Source organism: Lepisma saccharinum, chromosome 13, assembly GCF_977018435.1.
Source record: "Lepisma saccharinum chromosome 13, izLepSacc3.1, whole genome shotgun sequence".
In the NCBI taxonomy this organism is placed as follows: Eukaryota; Metazoa; Arthropoda; class Insecta; order Zygentoma; family Lepismatidae; genus Lepisma; species Lepisma saccharinum.
The window spans coordinates 20176391-20193887 of record NC_139241.1 but is presented as its reverse complement, the minus strand read 5'-3'; the positions used below and the strand labels follow the sequence as shown (position 1 = coordinate 20193887).

Sequence of the window (17497 nt, the reverse complement as noted above, 5' to 3'; positions counted from 1 at the left end):
TTCTTGGGGGTTCCGCAAGGGCGAGTGATCTCTGAAGGGGGTCAGCGGTCTAGGAAAGTTCAAGAACCGCTGCTGTAGATCATCAATAAATGCAACAGTAAATAACAATCCTGTCATTTGTCTAAAAGTGCTCAAGTTTGCTAAAGGTGGTTTTGATATCACTTTATGCTGATGGACTAATCAGGACTGGATATACACTTTAAGTGGGATCCAAGCCATTTTACATGTCTCTACTGTGAACTGAATTCAGAACACTTTGAATACAGTATACAAGATTAAAAATTCACTACCTTTTGACATATAACAATAAGTGATCACACCCTTTCCTCAGACTTATGAACATAGTAGCAAATTGTCAGTTAAACAGAGTAAATGGAGATAACACCCATTCAGACATCTAAATTGAACGCAATGAGCAGCAGCTAAAAGCAGTCATCTGCTACTCTACCTATAAGAAAGGCTTGTTAATCTGCCTCAAATTTTCACTGCATGTCTTGCATGGGGAGGGATTCATAATATTGCTTCTTTCCTGTTACTAAGTTCTTCTTAATAATTATATGCTCAAAAATGTTGATTGTGTAATCGTTTCTTATCCACACGAGTTTCATGCATTTTACAGTTTTTATTTACATGCCCCTGAATAATGTAAAATCAAAGTTCCACTGTCTATTGTTTGTATTGCACAAAACCCAAATAGCTGGGAAGGGTTGTACTTGTAACATGCCTTCAAGTTGACATAAACACCTAACTAACCATGGGTGGAGCAGCACTTGACACACGTGTCCAATAATATCTCAAACGTAGTTCATAAACAAGATGGTACATAACGTTGTTTGAACAAGTACACTTTTCTTTTTGGCATCTCGGTTTTAACATGCACGTCAATGTTCTATCCGTGCCACTGTAGAAGTATCTGTTAATTTTGCCTCTTTATTTAATCTATATTTCCTTTCAATGATTTCTTATGTTGTATCACTCTTTTCTTCAACTTCCTTTCCCATTTTTATTTGTAAAATGTTCATTTCCTAAAATTTTGTTCCACTTCAAAGTTATTGAGTTTTGTATGCTGCCATCTATTGTTGTCCTTTTAAGTTTCCTTTTGGTTGTTAACATTGCCATACAGGATTTGTAAATGTGTATATATACAAATGTGTATAGTGAAAGTTTTAATTGAAGAAGGTTTTTTTTCTAATTTGGCTCTCCTTTACTTGGAGTAAATGTGAATTCCATTTTCACATCAGAAGTATGACATATATATATAATTAGACCACACTAAATGTACACATGAATGAGATTTTCAGGGTGTCTGGACCCACTCTCTGTTTTATGAGTATCAATACAGAGTTCATAAAACAGTGCGATGGAATGTAGTTTTTTGTCCCTGTGCATGCCTATGCTAGTGTGTGGTTTCCACAATTACATTAATTGTAGATAAATTAAATGTAATGGTATTGATTTACCAAATAAGAGATTAGAATTTCACATGTTATGATACCTACAATTATTTTTGTTTTGAGAATATTTCATGGAGGGAAAGTGGGGTTCCAATTTGATAGCTCCCATTTAAATTTGTATTTTTGTTATTTTCTGCCACTTTGCCTAATTACACGATGGGGATGAGATGAAATGATGAAATTGATGAAGGAACACTCACAAAGAAGACACATGTCTAGGCCAGGATTTCAATCTTGGACCCCTAAGCTTTCATCTAAATAAGATGGTAGTTGGAAAAAAAAAAAGTTTCCCTAGCCTTCCATCTGCAAAAAAATTTTATTCTGGAGGAAGAACATGACATGAGCAGAAAGAAGCATCAGTACACTTTTTTTGCACATAGTCCTCAACAACATTCAGGCACTTGTACCACTTCACACGCTTCAAGAAACCCTATTCTTAAAACTGCATGTCCTGTTTACAGATGAAGTGGCGTACAACATCTTCCACTTCTGCTTTTGTGCTGAACCGCTTCCCTACCATTGCCTTCTTCAGAACAGGGAAGAAATGGAATTCAGTGAGCGCAAGGTCTCCCATCAACCATTACATGAGGTCCATACACTTTTATCAGTCAGTTATGAATTTCTGTATGTGAAGTCCCACCACATGCCCATTCATAGCAAACAACAGCTTGCACTTCATCCATTGTCCATAAATGCAACAGACCTCTATTCTCCATGCCAGCTGGGCACACATTTCTGAATTCTTCCTGTCTTCAACACAGTAAGTATGCTGGTGCCCTTAAAAGTAAAACGTTGTGGGACAGACAACAAAAGAAGGATGATGCCCATATTACCAACCCAAAATCTCCACGCTTCCTAGAAGTACACATACTAGAAACTTTTTTCCGATTATCCTTCGTATGACACTTCTTCCATATTGACAACTGAGTGTAAATATGGTAAGAGTCAGAAAGAGATTAAAAAATTATGATGAAAATATTGACCACACGGCATGCAGTAATGAATTCAGGTTCACCGATATTCACTGTAAATGATGATTATTACCAAAGATTATTTTTGGGTGAGTTCTTTGGAAGTTGCAGATCCTTGCCTTTCACAGTAAATCAACACAAACAGTTTGTTCAGCAGTAAAATCAATTTTCAAAAGTCAAATTCACATCAGTCACAATTTTGTTGAAAATTAATAATTTGTGCTCCCAGAGGAAGTGCAGTCTTACCACTTAACATCATATTGTAATTCACTACAAATCATGTGACGTTGCCATTCATCTCAAATATATTTTTTTCAAAAGTGATGTGAAAATTGTGGTTTAACTTAGACTTAAACCAGTATTTTAGCTGACTTATGGCCGTGTGCACGAACGAAGATCAAATTTTAAACTCGGATCGGGAAAGGATCACTGGAAAATTCCATTGCACGAAGATGGTTCAACACTTGATTGCGATCTAGGAACATCAAAACGAGTTTATCTTCTGATCGGCCATTCACCACCGTTTTGGTGTCTGATCCTCGTTCACGATACTGACGCTTCGACTGCAGGCAGTTGTTTTTGAATATAAAAAGAGCGGAAAGTGATATCGAGGGCGTGCAAACGCTAGAGATGTTAGATGTACAATGCTGATAATTTGAGAAATGTGTAAAGTAAACTAAAAACTGCCAAAATAATAATAATAATTTGTGGTTCTGTGGTGCAAAGTCGAAATGTTTCTAAATATTGTACTTTCTATCCCAGACACAAAACATGTGCAAGTGCAAGGTAAATTAGAACAGAGCAATGTTACGATATTGCTACATGGTATTATGATTGTATAAATTTACGAAAATACATGTTACTGGCTATTTACACGACACGGCAATATAAATATATAAAAAATGTAAAGTGCTCCCCTGTGCTTAGCACCACGCCATGAAGGCATATAGAGGGTGTGGGAGTAACGCCCCACACTTTCTTGATCCGGTCGTGAGTAAGGGTGATGTGATCAGCATCACGCCCCTGACCGCCTTTACCCCCCAGGGTTTCCCCCAGGTACTCATGTCATTCGACGTTGGGTGGGCATGCCGGAGCCGCTTCCAACGTTAGAAAAGTTCCCAGATTTGAACCGGCCAGGGATCAAACCCGGAACCTTGAGCATGGTAGTCAAATGCATTACCAACTGAGCCACCGCTGCCACAAATATAAATATATAAGAATTAAGAAAGAAAAAATTCAAATACTTACCACAATCAGTAATAATAATAATAATAAAATATCTTTATTGAGCGGGCAAGGTTCAGCGTACGCTGTTCTCTTGCGAATGCATTTTGTAAGGCATTAAGTCCCGTAGAAGAAGGTTCCATGCTTTCTCCTTATCCTTTTGTCTTGTGCCGTCAGTTCTTTTTTAAGATTATTATTTCTTTACACCCTACTACATCCTTGTACTCGTCGACAAGGTTAATCAGTACATTTCTCAAATTCAGATAATTTTGCGGCCCGAATTACTTTCTTCTCCTACACGTTGATACTTTAACACATCACACTACTCGGTGGGGTTCTTGATTGTCATTTGTTTTAGCCAACCAATCAGGTATTAGCCATACAAATTAATCTCGGATCATTTGAATGGAATCTTGTGAATGTCGTTTTTCGTTGGTGCAATGCAAATCTTTAAACCAAGTTCATTTAGAGTGGATTAAAATTGATCTCGTTCATCTGAACTTCGTGTTGGTGCACGCAGCCATAAACCAGTATTTTTAGCTGTACCAAATAAGATAACCTTTTTATTGTGTAAAAAACTATATCTATTCCCCAATGCAATTCTCTTCTACATTTAACACTTATCCCAGTATGTTGTCCCCCATGGTCAGCGTAACATGCTACAATTAACCTGAGGTAGAGAATTGACATAAAATAAAAATATAAATATAAATTATCCCAGTATGACACAAATTGATAGATCATCACATAGGGATGTTTTTTTTATAAGTTTTATTTATTGGAGTCTTAACCATGTGTGAAATGATTTTACTTTGATACTTTTATCATTAATGTAATTTTATAATTATGAAAATTAATCATGGCCAAATTTTAGAAATATAATTTTGTTAAAATACCATCAAATTTATTGATATATGAAAATTTTCAGATTAAACTGTCTTGTATCTGTCTTGAAAAGCTATAATGGACTACTAACTGTAAAATTAATGAAGACAATATTAACAACAATATTAACAGGTCATAACGACAACAGAAAGGGATGTTCGTTTACCTGTAGTTCTAGATGTGCAGATCGTCTCAATCGGTTCTGATGTGCAGGCACAGTTCATGAAATGAAACTTCAATAGCGAACCACTCCTCGGGGTAACTCTTTTGATAATCCCGGGTTTGAGTCACACCTTCGGCATGATACGAATAATAGCAGAAAGAAGGATTTGACTGTACCATAACCAATTCCCACCTCTTCAGCTGTTGAACTTTTTGCAAAAATATTGAGCATTGTGCAGCTGAGGGCCCCTGTGTTTTTGTCATCCTCGAGAGTTGTCTTGGCCAGCTATGAACAAAGTATGTTATTCTGACCAGCCGTGAATGAAATGTTATTCACACACCTATGTATGGCTGATGAACCCTTCTGTAATCATTGCCAGGGAGTCTGAGATTTACACAAAATTTGATGTAAACTATCTGTTCCATTCTCGGATCCATCATGGCCGCCTCGATGGTGCAGTGGTCACGTTGTAGCCTTGTAATCAAGGTGTCCTGGGTTTGATAGTCGGTGAGGCACATAGTGGTTCAGATCCTACTTAAACTGTAGGTCCAGTCCCGATTATCCTTACTGTGCATAAAGTGGACTTAAAGCACCAAATCAATCAATCGGATCCATCGTGAAATCACCACACACTACATACACAGCTCCAAATAAAAGGATGTAAACAGTGAACACTTTCTCCAACCTGTGTGGAATTTTGTACACTGACTCCCAAGATATGCTAGTATTATCACCTTCCGTTACATCCTGCTACAATAACTGCTGTCCAGATGGCAGCCCATCCCGAAAATTTCCTCGGGCGAGTCATGTAACAACTCAGCATTCATACTGTCTCTCTTACAGATATAGCAGTGGGAAGGTATCGCTTGAGGGGATGGATAAGCACTTTTGTGCATGACAGGAACCTTTCTCCACCAGAGTTGTTAACAATCGTTTACTACACTTGTAAATCCACAACTATACAAACAGTTGAGATCAGGTCTCATGTTCTCTGCCATGTGTTCATACTGTCAAGGAATATCATGCATGAATTCTGAACAAACCATTGAACTCCTGTCTGATGATGAATATGAGAATAATATTAATATTTCCTTTTATTCACTGGAATGTTATTTCTGAAAGCTTGATTTTATCAATTTTGGTAGAAAAGCTCTCTTCAATTTTTTTCATGAACGTTTGTAAATAAATAAGAACTAGGGATTGGACAGATTAATCGGTACTCTTCAGTACCAATATGAGCAATATTGGGAGATAGCTCAACTCATACTCAAATTCATATGCAAGTTTTGTCCGAAAAATTCCCAAGCTATGTGAGTGAAAATATGGCACGAAACTGCACAGAAATTTGTTGCTCATGAAAATTACTCATTTGTAATTTGAGTGGAAATCGCCAGTCGCACTTCATGTGTGCTGACGGCAGTAGATGCTATGAGATGGTATGGTGTATATAATATGGACTACTGAAATCTATAAGTCATAGATTTCTAGTGTAGCCCTAACACAATATTCTCTTGACGTGTATTCAGGCCACAAGACTTTCTGACAACAATCTACAGCAAGTTCTTAGAATACAGTCTGGGTGATGGACTCTAATGTCAGCCTCCATGATATAAATTGCATAGCAGCTTAGAAAATATGTGTACAGAAACTCAGGGGTATGCCCAGATAAAGGGGTGGGCTGATGATTACATCATAGCACATCTCTGTCACAAAACTCCTGGTCATGAAACTACAGGAACTCCAAGGCATAATGCAATAACTTAATATCATGAGAACTACAGAGGGGCCATGGGTTCGATCTCCACGGAGGCCCATTACACATTGATTGGGATCCCACTTTAAACTGTAGGTTCTGTCCGGATTAGCATATCTGAGCACAAAGTGGATTTTAAACAAACTTCGACAAACTTTTTTGTAAACTATAGAGGTTGGGCCAATCATTTGTTGTTCTGATTGCATGATCATTGCCAGAGATGAACTTCTAAATGAAAGCTGATATAGGGTCCTGTGCAGCAGTGTCACACGACTGAAAACAAGAAATTGAGTAAATGCTCAAATATTTTCCATAATTTCATTGTATTTAATTTTTAAACATGCCTAAAAACTAGTGCTGCGGCAATACCTATATATCAATATCAGCCAATACCAGTGGTATTGGTATCAGTAAGTATTGGTTCAAATTTAATCACTGATACTTTTACAGAGTCTAATTATCCTGTAAATTATGCATTATCTATTTTAATACTCTGATTACCTTGTGTGTAACTAATTGAATATTGTCATGATATAATTGTAATGGATACTACAACTTTTAATTGAAGGGTTCGGGTGTAAAACATGGTAAGTGACATTTTGGTAATTTCTGACTTTATTAAGAAAAAAGGTTATTGGAAGCTATACTGTAGATAAATTGTTTTCGTGTTGGGTTTACCAATTTCACAAGGCTTCACTGAATCCAATGCAAATTGTACGACATGGCAATTTCACTCGAAAATTGAAGGACGGCACATTTTGCTTTGTAACTCAAAAATTACCAAAATGTCACTTAACATGTTTTACACCTGAGCCCTTCAATTGTTACAGTGTTAAAGTGTCAATATTGGTGGGAATTGGCATCAATATGAGTACTGGTTCAAAGTGGTAACTCCTCAGCCCTATTAGAAACGTATGACCATATTGTTGCATTGAGAGCAATGTGTGTGTGTGTCTGTACGCACACACAATTCTATTTAACATTTGTGTTTCTTGTACTCTGGTGTTTAACATTTGCATATTGCACCTCTGCTGTCCACAATTCATTGATGTATTCATTTGGCTGCCATTAAATCATTGTAAATTAATGGCATATGGTTATGGATTACTTGTATTGAATTTTGTTGCTAATTAATATAATACCCATGAATGTACATAATTGTATCTTTTACTGTCATTTCAGTTTTCCATTTTCTTTTTTCTCTCTTTTACTTGTTCTGATTTTTTAAATTTCTTTGACAAAAGAAGATAGCTTTTCTTGTTTATGGTTATTGCAACAAGCATTTAAGTCTCAACTGGACTTTTGACCTATGCCAGTGAAGCAGTTTTCAAAATTTCCTCTCCTTTCGAAGAACTGTTATGATATTCGAAATTCTAAAAAAATTACAATTGCTTACAATTCCTTCTAGAGCATTCATGTGAATCTGCATGTCATTTGCATTCTCTATTGTGTAGATTTTTGCAATAATTTCATGGATACATAAGCCTATGAAACTATTGGAATATCTAGACAACAGCAAAAGCAATCCACACGAAGATTCAGATGAATGCTCTAAAAAGAATTCTAAGCACATGTACCATAATTCTTTAGAATTCAGAATATTGTAGTAGCCATTTTTCAAAAGGGGAGGAAATTTTGAAAATCTGCCTGTCTGGTGTTGGCAAAATATCCAGCTGAGCTTTAAGATATATATATATATATATATATATATATATATATATATATATATATATATATATATTTGTATATCGTTTTGAGAGAACATGTGCTTCCTCATTGGACATTTAAAGGAAGCACATGTTTTCCCAAAATGTTACATCATATATTTAAATGCTTGTAAAAACTGTAAAATAGAGGAATTCTGTACTCCAAAATGTACATTGTAGGAGAATTAAAATAGTATGGTAGCCTAATATGGCTACTTAATTAAAACTTGAATATGATTGTTTTGCTTGCATAAATTTCTGATTTCCACCCTTTCCTGAATCTTTTAGCTGCTCCTTGATGAGAGAATGTTTGCAGTGGTGCCGCTGCCTGGCTGCCCTCACTTGGATCGAGTGGAGGAGCTTCCCGAAGGAGGAATCAACACCGATGCCCCTTGCCAGGAATGTGAATCCATGCATGAAAACTGGGTGTGTCTTACCTGCTACACTGTAAGTATAAAAACATATGTATATCTGTTGTCTGTTGCAACTAGTATTTGCTTGTTGATACACTTTCAAGAAATGGTCAATGACAAAGACCTTTCTTGTTGTTTTTTAAAAATAATTGACAGACACTAAAAAATTTTGTCTAGTTACCAAATATTTTGCTTCACGTTTTACAAATGTCATGAATGGAAGCAGGTCATTGAACAAAGATATTTCAAATAAAGAAGTTTTGAAAAGTTTAAAATGCAGGTAAATTTTGCAATATTAGCAACAAGACTGTAAGGTGTAATTCCACCAAAAATTTAGGCTGGACCAGGACTCAAACCAAGGTCTCTGGCATAGGTTGCCATTGCTGTATCAACTGAGCTACCGAGGCAGTCTTGGCTTCATGTTATTTTTCGTTGTAAAGTAGAAGACTGTATGGAATTGTAATTGATTGCTGCAAACTGTTGCTAAAGTAATTTAATGAAAAATTTTCCGTGAGAGAGAACTTTGCAGGTTGAACACTCCTTTCCGTTTACCAAGGCCGTGAAAATTTAAATTTTTCTAGTTTTTTTTTTTTATCACCTCCTATTTCTTTCTCGTTTGCTATTTAAACCTTCTGGCCCTCCTTTCTTTGTTTTTATATGTACATACATGCAGTGCCATACAAAAGTTTATTAACATTGCATTTTTTCGAGAACTTTTTTAAAACTTCATAGATTCAATTAAAATTTTTATATGTTAGGTAGCATACTAAGTGCCTCCATATCAGTGAGTGGTAGTTCATTTCTGAATATTTACAAAATTATTAAAAACCTTTTTTAAAACTGGCAAAAATGACACTTATTCTTATCACCGTAATACATGAACGCTTTGAGCAACAATCACCAAACTACTCATCGGTATCAACACACTCTAGTACTTGGTTCCAAAGTCCTTAGCATCGATCACAGCCTGGCACCTGCATAGCATGGAGTCGATCACCGACTGAGAGATCTTTCCCCATTCTTCCTTCAGCTGGGTGAACTTCTCATTAGTATTCTTGGCTGCCTTGAGCTTGAGGCATCACTCAAGCTCGTCCCACATGTACTCGATGGGATTCATGTCCGGACTTTGGCTTGGCCACTCCATGCGAGTCGGTGGATGATGATGGGTTGATACGGGTGACTAGTTGGTGATAGTTGCTCAAAGCATTCAAAGAATAAAAGTGTCAATTTTTTGCCAAGTTGAAAAAGTCAAATATAGATTAACAAATTTGTAAATTGTCCAAACTGATCTATATCCTGTTGGTGAAGGTCACATACCAAAATTGCCGAGTTTTGCAATTTAAAATGCTCTCAAAACTATGCTTTGAAATTTCCATAAATATCCTTATTGTGAATCAATGTTCCTGGTTATAACATAATAAAACTGTAATTTTTCTTGTATGTATGCATTGCTTGCATTGTAGAATTATTTCTCTTGTAGTCTACAGTTATTACAAGCATAAAAACACAGTTTTTCATTGTGACTTTTCAGGAGAAGACACGCTCCTTACATCAGAAATGCATTTTTAGTTTGATTAAAGACACAGTTATAACAATGGTTAAATTTTTTTAGCAAAAATGAATCAGGGTGCATTGTTGTAATATAGCAACTTAACTGTGAAACAAGCAGTCTGTTTTATTTTTATTTGGAATTGCCTGATGATATTTGGGATTCATAATTTTAAAAATAATAAAAATAAATAAATAAATAAAATCAAATAAAAAATGTGATATTTTTTTTATCTTTAATCAAACTAAAAATAAATGTCTGATGAAGGGAGGGTGTGTTCTCCTGAAACGTCACAATGAAAAACTGTTTTTATGCTTGTAATAACCGTAGACTACAAGAGAAATAATAATAAAACTGGATTTTAGTAGCATAAAATCTCTCATGCCCCGTTGTTCTCTGGCCAGTGGGCAGGTTTTTTCACTGCATCCTACAGGTTTTCCAATCTTACATGATATTCTACATAGCAACATAGGATTCCCTTAATTTATTGTCAGTTGACATCCTCTTCTTCTCTGGAATTTCCCTATTAACCATTCTTTGTAGCACATCTTGTGGCAGGCAGTGTCCCAGATGATTCCTTACTGCTGTTCTTGTTTCAGGTTCATTGCGGTCGTTACATCAATGGACACATGGTGTTGCATGGATCGGAGCACTCTCATCCTTTGACCTTAAGCTTTTCTGATCTCTCGGTCTGGTGCTACAGCTGTGAGGCATACATAGACAATGCAGTAAGTGCATAGACATAATTTATTTGCTTTAGTGACTTGTTTTACCTTGCAATACAAAGTTGATCTGCATGTTCATTGGAAATTCGAATTCATTATTTTTCATTAGCTTTTGGTATTGTTAATTTTATATATTCATATCTATGAGGCTTTCATATCAGGGAATAGATTAAAGGGTGTTTCTAATCATATGCTGTGTTTCACCACATAATCATCACAAAATTGGTTTATAATCTTCCATCATGTAATCATTGCATTAGCTTGTTAGATAACAGCACATAATCTTCAGACACAGAAGATTAATTTTTTGTAAATGTGGACTTCATACTGTTTAAATTTTCTCAGGTGTAATATTTCGACTATAATGCACAAATCAGTAACAACTAATGTCATAACTTTTTTTTCGTACTGGGAATATATTTGCTAAACTGTCACAAAGAAAGTATTTGCTTTGATTTGGATTACTGTATTCATTTTTAATGTGTAGTAATCGGAAGTATTCTGTGCATCCTAATCTTAAAACAAAGACAGTTTAGTAATAAGTTATATTTAAGTACTGCACATACCAGTACCATTTTTCTTAATGGTCGCACCCAACTTTTTTGCAAGAAAAATTGGTCTAAAATCTGTGATGATTATGCATTGAAATGCGGTATTTGATCATTCAGTTTTATTAGTGCATTGGCAGAGTTTTGAATTGTATAAATTATGCTTTGGTGGATAACTCTACTGTTTTTCTGTTTATAGGTACTTTATAAGGCAAAGAATGCAGCTCATCTCAGCAAATTTGGAGAGGAAATGCCTTGGTCCTATTCTTAAACAACTTGTTTCCCTGAATGAGACCCTCAAAACTAAAATCAAAGACCTTCCATTTGTTTTTCTAAAAGAATATTTGAGTATATTTTTAAAAGAAATGTAGACAGGTAGCTAACGTGAAGGTAATTTGTGATACTAGCATCAAAAGTTAAATCTTTCTTAATTTCTAATTTTTATAGCAAAGAAAATAATTAAAATAATTAAATATATATATACATTTTTAAAATTAAAATATTTTGTGTAATTTTAAAAAACAATGTGTGGATAACAAATATTTTTCTTGCTGTTTTATGTATATTTTGTGGTATAATGAACTCATTTTATGTTTGTGTGAATTTTGTTCTGCTAACGTATTAGGAAGTTGTGTAGCATAAGTGTAAAAATTACCTTTTAGTTTTGTAAATGATCACATGAGATGTTTTACAAATGTTTGAATATCTCCCAATTAACTGTAAAAAAAGAAGAAATGAAATATAAGTTAAAGTGTTCCATAATAAATAATAATTACTATTAACAAGCTCGTTTTTAATTTGATGAAGATACCTTAGTCAGTTGTGATTACCAAATGATACTCAAAGATCTCAAGAAGATTCAGCATTCAAAACTGTTTAAATGACTTGAGCATTTCAAACCCCCTTTCATTATGAAATAAATTATTAGCGAAATAAAAGTTGGAACCTCCTCGACATACAAAAGGGGAATAAGAATAAGCATCTTCAAGTATGTCTGAATGGCCTAGCAGTTAACAGAGACCTGTGGTGCAGAAGGTTGTAGGTTCAATCTCTAATGACAACTTTTTCATGACTTTTTTTTTTCCTTGCATTGCTAATTTAGCATTATTTGTAAGCTGAATAAGATTATGGTAAAAACAAACATTTCTATCTTTGATTCATCAATTGCAAAAATTTTAACAATTTTCAAACATCAATCTTATAATAATAACTAACTAACTAACTCCCTAGCCTTCTTAAACCCGAAGGTTCATGGCTGCAGCAACACAGGCCTTCCATCTTTCCCTATCTTGAGCAAGTTCTATATACTCTTTTCCATCCCTATAATAATTGCAAGTCTAAATGTCATTTTGTTTTTTAAATGTACTGTGCACAGAAGAGAAATTCAGACATTGTTATTTCAAAATAGAATGCACAAAGGGAAATTTTGTCTGTTCCAATTTAAGTAGTAGATCAATCAAGCAGGCTAATTTTTATATTTTTAAATATAACTATGAATTTGAAAGCACCGTATAAACATGAAAGTGTGATTACTGAGATATGTATGACATATTCTACATGAATATAAACATTCCAGAGCACACATCTAAAATTGTTGGTAATACTTATCCCCTCCAGAAGCAGAAGTTTCTTGCCCAAAAGATGGACATGTTGACCAGGTCGATGTGTTGTCTCATTAGGGACTACCTACACCTGAGGGCACTGTGTTCCATTGCCATTCTAAGAGGTTATATCTTCGCAACAGAACTTATGGCAGGACTGTGTAATTACATATTAATAGGAATACAATTTTTGTTTCTAAACCTGGGGGGAGAAGAACCAGCTCCCACCTCTTGTTCCTTTCCTAGCATGCCCACTGAGTAACATGTTTCTTGGATGCGATTTGAGTAAAATAATTATCAACAAGTAACAGAAAATATCTTGCACTACTTTATTTTAATTATCGATATATAAATAAATATAGTTAACTATAAAATATCAGATAAAGCAAGAAAAGATTTTAAGGAACATTTTTCCTCACTAAAATGAATCTCAAAATACATTTCTAAAGCATGTCAATCACAAAAATTGGTACAATATTTTTTCATTTCTTTAAATAAAACAAAAATAATGTCTGACTGAACATGTTAGTTATCGCCATATACGACATGTGTTGTCCTTGGAAGCAGTCAAAATAGCATTTCCCTGATAATTAAATGCACAAGAAAAAACATCGTCCATGTGGCCTTCCAAGACTTGGATGCAGTTTCCTGTCTCTGTGTTCCACAGTCGGGCTGTGTGGTCGGAGCTGGCTGTAAGGAGCTGGAACCCAGAGGGGCTGAAGCACACCTGCAATGAAACAGCTTCATTTGAGAAAAGGCTTTCGCGAGTGCAAATCCTAGGAAGTGCACAATTATAAGAAAAGCTTCTAATAGGGTGTCTACCAAGAAAACAAATCCAAAATTCTTGACTTTTTTTTTTACCTTTCTTTCCTTTTACATGACCCTTTTCTCCCTTTTTCTTAACATTTATTTAATCGTTCCCTACTTAGATATAGTTGGAAATGAAGAAAATATATATTTTATTCAATGAAAAACCCCTTCCAAAAGGCTGGTTAAGATGAAAAATGAAGCTGTACTTTAAGAAGAGATTTAGACTTGCTTCAATGTATTAATGCATGTAAAAATTAATGTCTCAAACTTCATCCTGGATGGGGCATGGCCACATTACTTAATTTAATATTTTTAAAAAACTTCACGCATACAAGAATGTAATTATTAAGAAACAATGTGAATAAATCTTAACCACAACTCAATACAATTTCAAATATTCCAAGTTTATCAAATCCCAGTACAGGAATGTAACAATTCATAATTGGGAAAAGAGAGACGCAGTAGTATATTAAGTGAGAAACTAGTACTCACTTTTATCCGTGAAGCTGCTTTTTCTTCTTTTTCAATTAATTTCATTGGCCACTGCCACCATTCTCGTTGGAACTTGCTTGGCCAAGCAACAGTACAGCAAATTCCAACGAGGATGGTGGCAGTGGCCACTGAAACTAATCGAAAAAGAAGAAAAAACAGCTTCGCGGATAAAAGCGAGTACTAGTTTCTCTGTATTAATATAACAATGTTCACTATTCTGTAAAGGATAGCAAAAATTATTGACAACAAGCATAATTTCTTGACTGGTAGACACCCTGCCTAAAGTTCTGTACTTGACACCACATCATACTAAATTGGGGCTATTTCATACTTTTCTACAAACTAGATTTTTGAATATGTGATCAATTATGGCGGGTAAGTATAAGTCAGATAAATTATATGTAATATATATATAAATTGCATGATAGTCAGTAACAACTGAGCTACCACCGTATTCAAACATTGGTAAGATTACCAAATTTTTCTTTGATCTCTTATTTTGTGTAATGCAGTGTATTGATGAGGATGAGGATGAGTGATGATATGATGAAACTGATGGTAGGACACTAACAAAGAACAACTATGCTCAGGCCAGGATTCGAACCCGGGGCATCATAGAGCGATATGATAACCACTCTACCACAGAGGCCGGCATAATGCAGTGTACAATTTTGTGATTATGTGAATAAACACATCCCCACAACTTGAGCACAGACATTTGCACAGTAAAATTCTTCTTCACGTTTCCTGTTGGCGAGTGATGATGAAATTCTTTTGGGATATGAACCAGGCCAATAATCTCTTTAATAAGTTGATTTAATTTCTTGTTCCATTTTTCATGACATCAGACTTATCATTAATTTCGTTTTTGATGAAAGAGCATATTTTTAGTACTTTCATATTCTGTTAAAAATAGCGCTATACATTTTACATCATAGGGAATAAGATGAAACATTATATTTTCAATATTTAGGTCTTTCAGAGTATACACTGTGTACTAATAATCACATTCTAGGACACCTAAAGAATTAATCTTAACAATATTTGATTTCCACATTGTTGATTGTTGCTTAGAGACAGTTGCGTTAGTATGATAGTGGCAGCAGACTGTGTAGTAATCATCAACTGAAGACATAAAAAATTATGAAGCAGCAGCAGCTATAACTAAACCATCACAGGTATGATTAAGAGTAATTTAATTGTGTAAATTACAAGGCTTAAGTGGTGTTTATTTAGAAAAATAACGAATCAATCACTTTACCTCATGTGTTCCTCAAGAACAAAGTTTTATGGATATAGAGACTATGAGAAAAAATTAAGATATTCTGTGTAATGGAAAGAAAACATGTTTGGTTCAACATCTAGAAAGATCTTTGTATGATCCCTAAAAAGAGTGATTGTTTATTGACTCATAGAATAAGAGTTTAGAGCCTCACTTCTAAACAATAAAAAAATTGCTCCAGTGCTACCTGCCTAATTGTCTTTCCTTAAAGAGACTTACGAAATTTATAAGTACAGGGTGTTTCAGATGATTTGCCCTGATTTCAATTTCATTAAAAAATTACAACAACAGGTACAAACTTGCACAAGGTACTGTTGGAAAGAGGAAGGTTTAAAGTTGTACTAGAGCCACCAGTTGTCAATATTTTCCATTCTGCAATGTGCTGTGCTGTGGCTGCCATTTGTTGAAGAACGCAAACAAGATGATAATCTGTACCGAAAAATTTATGGATAACTGACGAGGCTTATTTTCATCTCACCAGGGAATATTCAATTTTTGGCTACTGAGAACCCACATGGGTTTCCAGAGTCGTCACACTATCCTGAGAAAATTCTTGTCTGGTGTGCAATTTTGAGACATGGTGTCATTGGTCCTCCTTTTTTTTATCTTGAGAAGTATGTCACATCTGAAAATTAACTGGAAATGCTCAATACCTTTATCATTCCAGTAGTGTGACACAAACATATTCCACACCACAGAATTCCCAAACAAGCCTTTCCAACATCATGTCATTTCTAATTGATATCCTCAAATGTTCAACTGTGGCATATCATGGCCTACCACAAGTCCAGACTTAAATCCATGTGATTTTTACCTGTGGAGATACCTGAAACAAGATTTTTTTTAATCTGGCCTGAGGACTATCCATGAACTGCCAGATGAAGGATAACCTCAACCATTTCAAAGGAAACGTTGCAACTTGTTTTCGACATTTATGTTCAACTTCATCATGTTGCCGAACTGCATGGTGGCCATATAGAAAACATACTAAAATAAACTTTGCATCTTCAAATTTTAAATGGTACCTTGTATAACTTTGTATCTTGCAACGTCCACCCACGCAGTGATCAGCACCATGGTGCAGGAGTACTGGTACTGGCTGCGTTCAACACGCTAAACACTGCAGTTGGGTGGTCAGCAAAAGTTTACCCATATGTGCTAACTGATTCAGTCGTAGTACAAAGGCTCAGAAATATCTCAGGGCTTGTTGGGTGTAAAGAAAGATTAAACCAGGTTTATATATATATATATATATATATATATATATATATATATATATCTATAAAGTTTATTATAATCTGAACACAAAGATGTCCGTTAGCACACGAGTCTTTACCTGTATCCCTTACGTGCTTTTACCTGTACCACCTTTAGACTCGAAGAAAAAAAGGGGGAACAGGGAACATCCAATTCATTCCAGTGAGGCGCCAATGGGGAGTATGGGGACCTAATTTTATTTAGGGCCTGGTCGCCGCAGTCGTCACGGGTTCGCCTGAAAGAGAGAGTAGGTTGTCTGGAAACCCAACGCCACACTACCCTGGTGGGGTACCGCAGGTTGATAGGGGAAGGAAACCTCTCGCAGCAAGCGGAGCGGGTCCTCTCACTCTAAAGTGGAGTTGTTCTCTCTCGCCAATAAGCGGAGTGGGGTATCTCTCACTCGAAAGTGGAGTGGGTTCTCTTGCCAAAGGCAGAGTTCAACCTCTCTCACTGGAAAGCGGAGTGCGACTTTTCTCGGGTGCTTGGCCTCTCGCAAGAGTGGAGTGCACATTCCTTCCTTCCTTCTTTAGGATGCTTGGACTCTCGCAACGTGAGCCGACCTGAAAGCCAACTGAAGTTCGGGCCTCGCTGCGTTGGCTTTATACTCGCGGTGGCGCATGGGTGGTGAAAATTGTAACTACCAGTATGCGTTGCTAACTCATTT

At 35.6% G+C, this 17497-nt stretch overlaps 2 protein-coding genes across 9 annotated transcripts in view; one reads left to right on the top strand and one right to left on the bottom strand.

Moving 5' to 3' along the window:
* Positions 1-12154, top strand: part of HDAC6 (histone deacetylase 6) — a 164629-nt gene extending 152475 nt beyond the window's left edge. For all 6 annotated transcript variants that reach the window (XM_083133943.1, XM_083133942.1, XM_083133940.1 and 3 more), the window contains 3 exons: positions 8445-8603; positions 10718-10846; positions 11591-12154. In XM_083133943.1, coding sequence (XP_082990069.1) covers positions 8445-8603; positions 10718-10846; positions 11591-11662 — 360 coding nt within the window. In that variant the 3' untranslated portion in view covers positions 11663-12154. The remainder of the gene's footprint in view (positions 1-8444; positions 8604-10717; positions 10847-11590) is intronic.
* Positions 12155-13338: 1184 nt separating this feature from the next.
* LOC145996888 (uncharacterized) overlaps positions 13339-17497 on the bottom strand; it is a 66201-nt gene continuing 62042 nt past the window's right edge. For all 3 annotated transcript variants that reach the window (XM_083133444.1, XM_083133445.1, XM_083133443.1), the window contains one exon: positions 13339-13719. In XM_083133444.1, the coding sequence (XP_082989570.1) occupies positions 13522-13719 (198 nt within the window). In that variant the 3' untranslated portion in view covers positions 13339-13521. The remainder of the gene's footprint in view (positions 13720-17497) is intronic.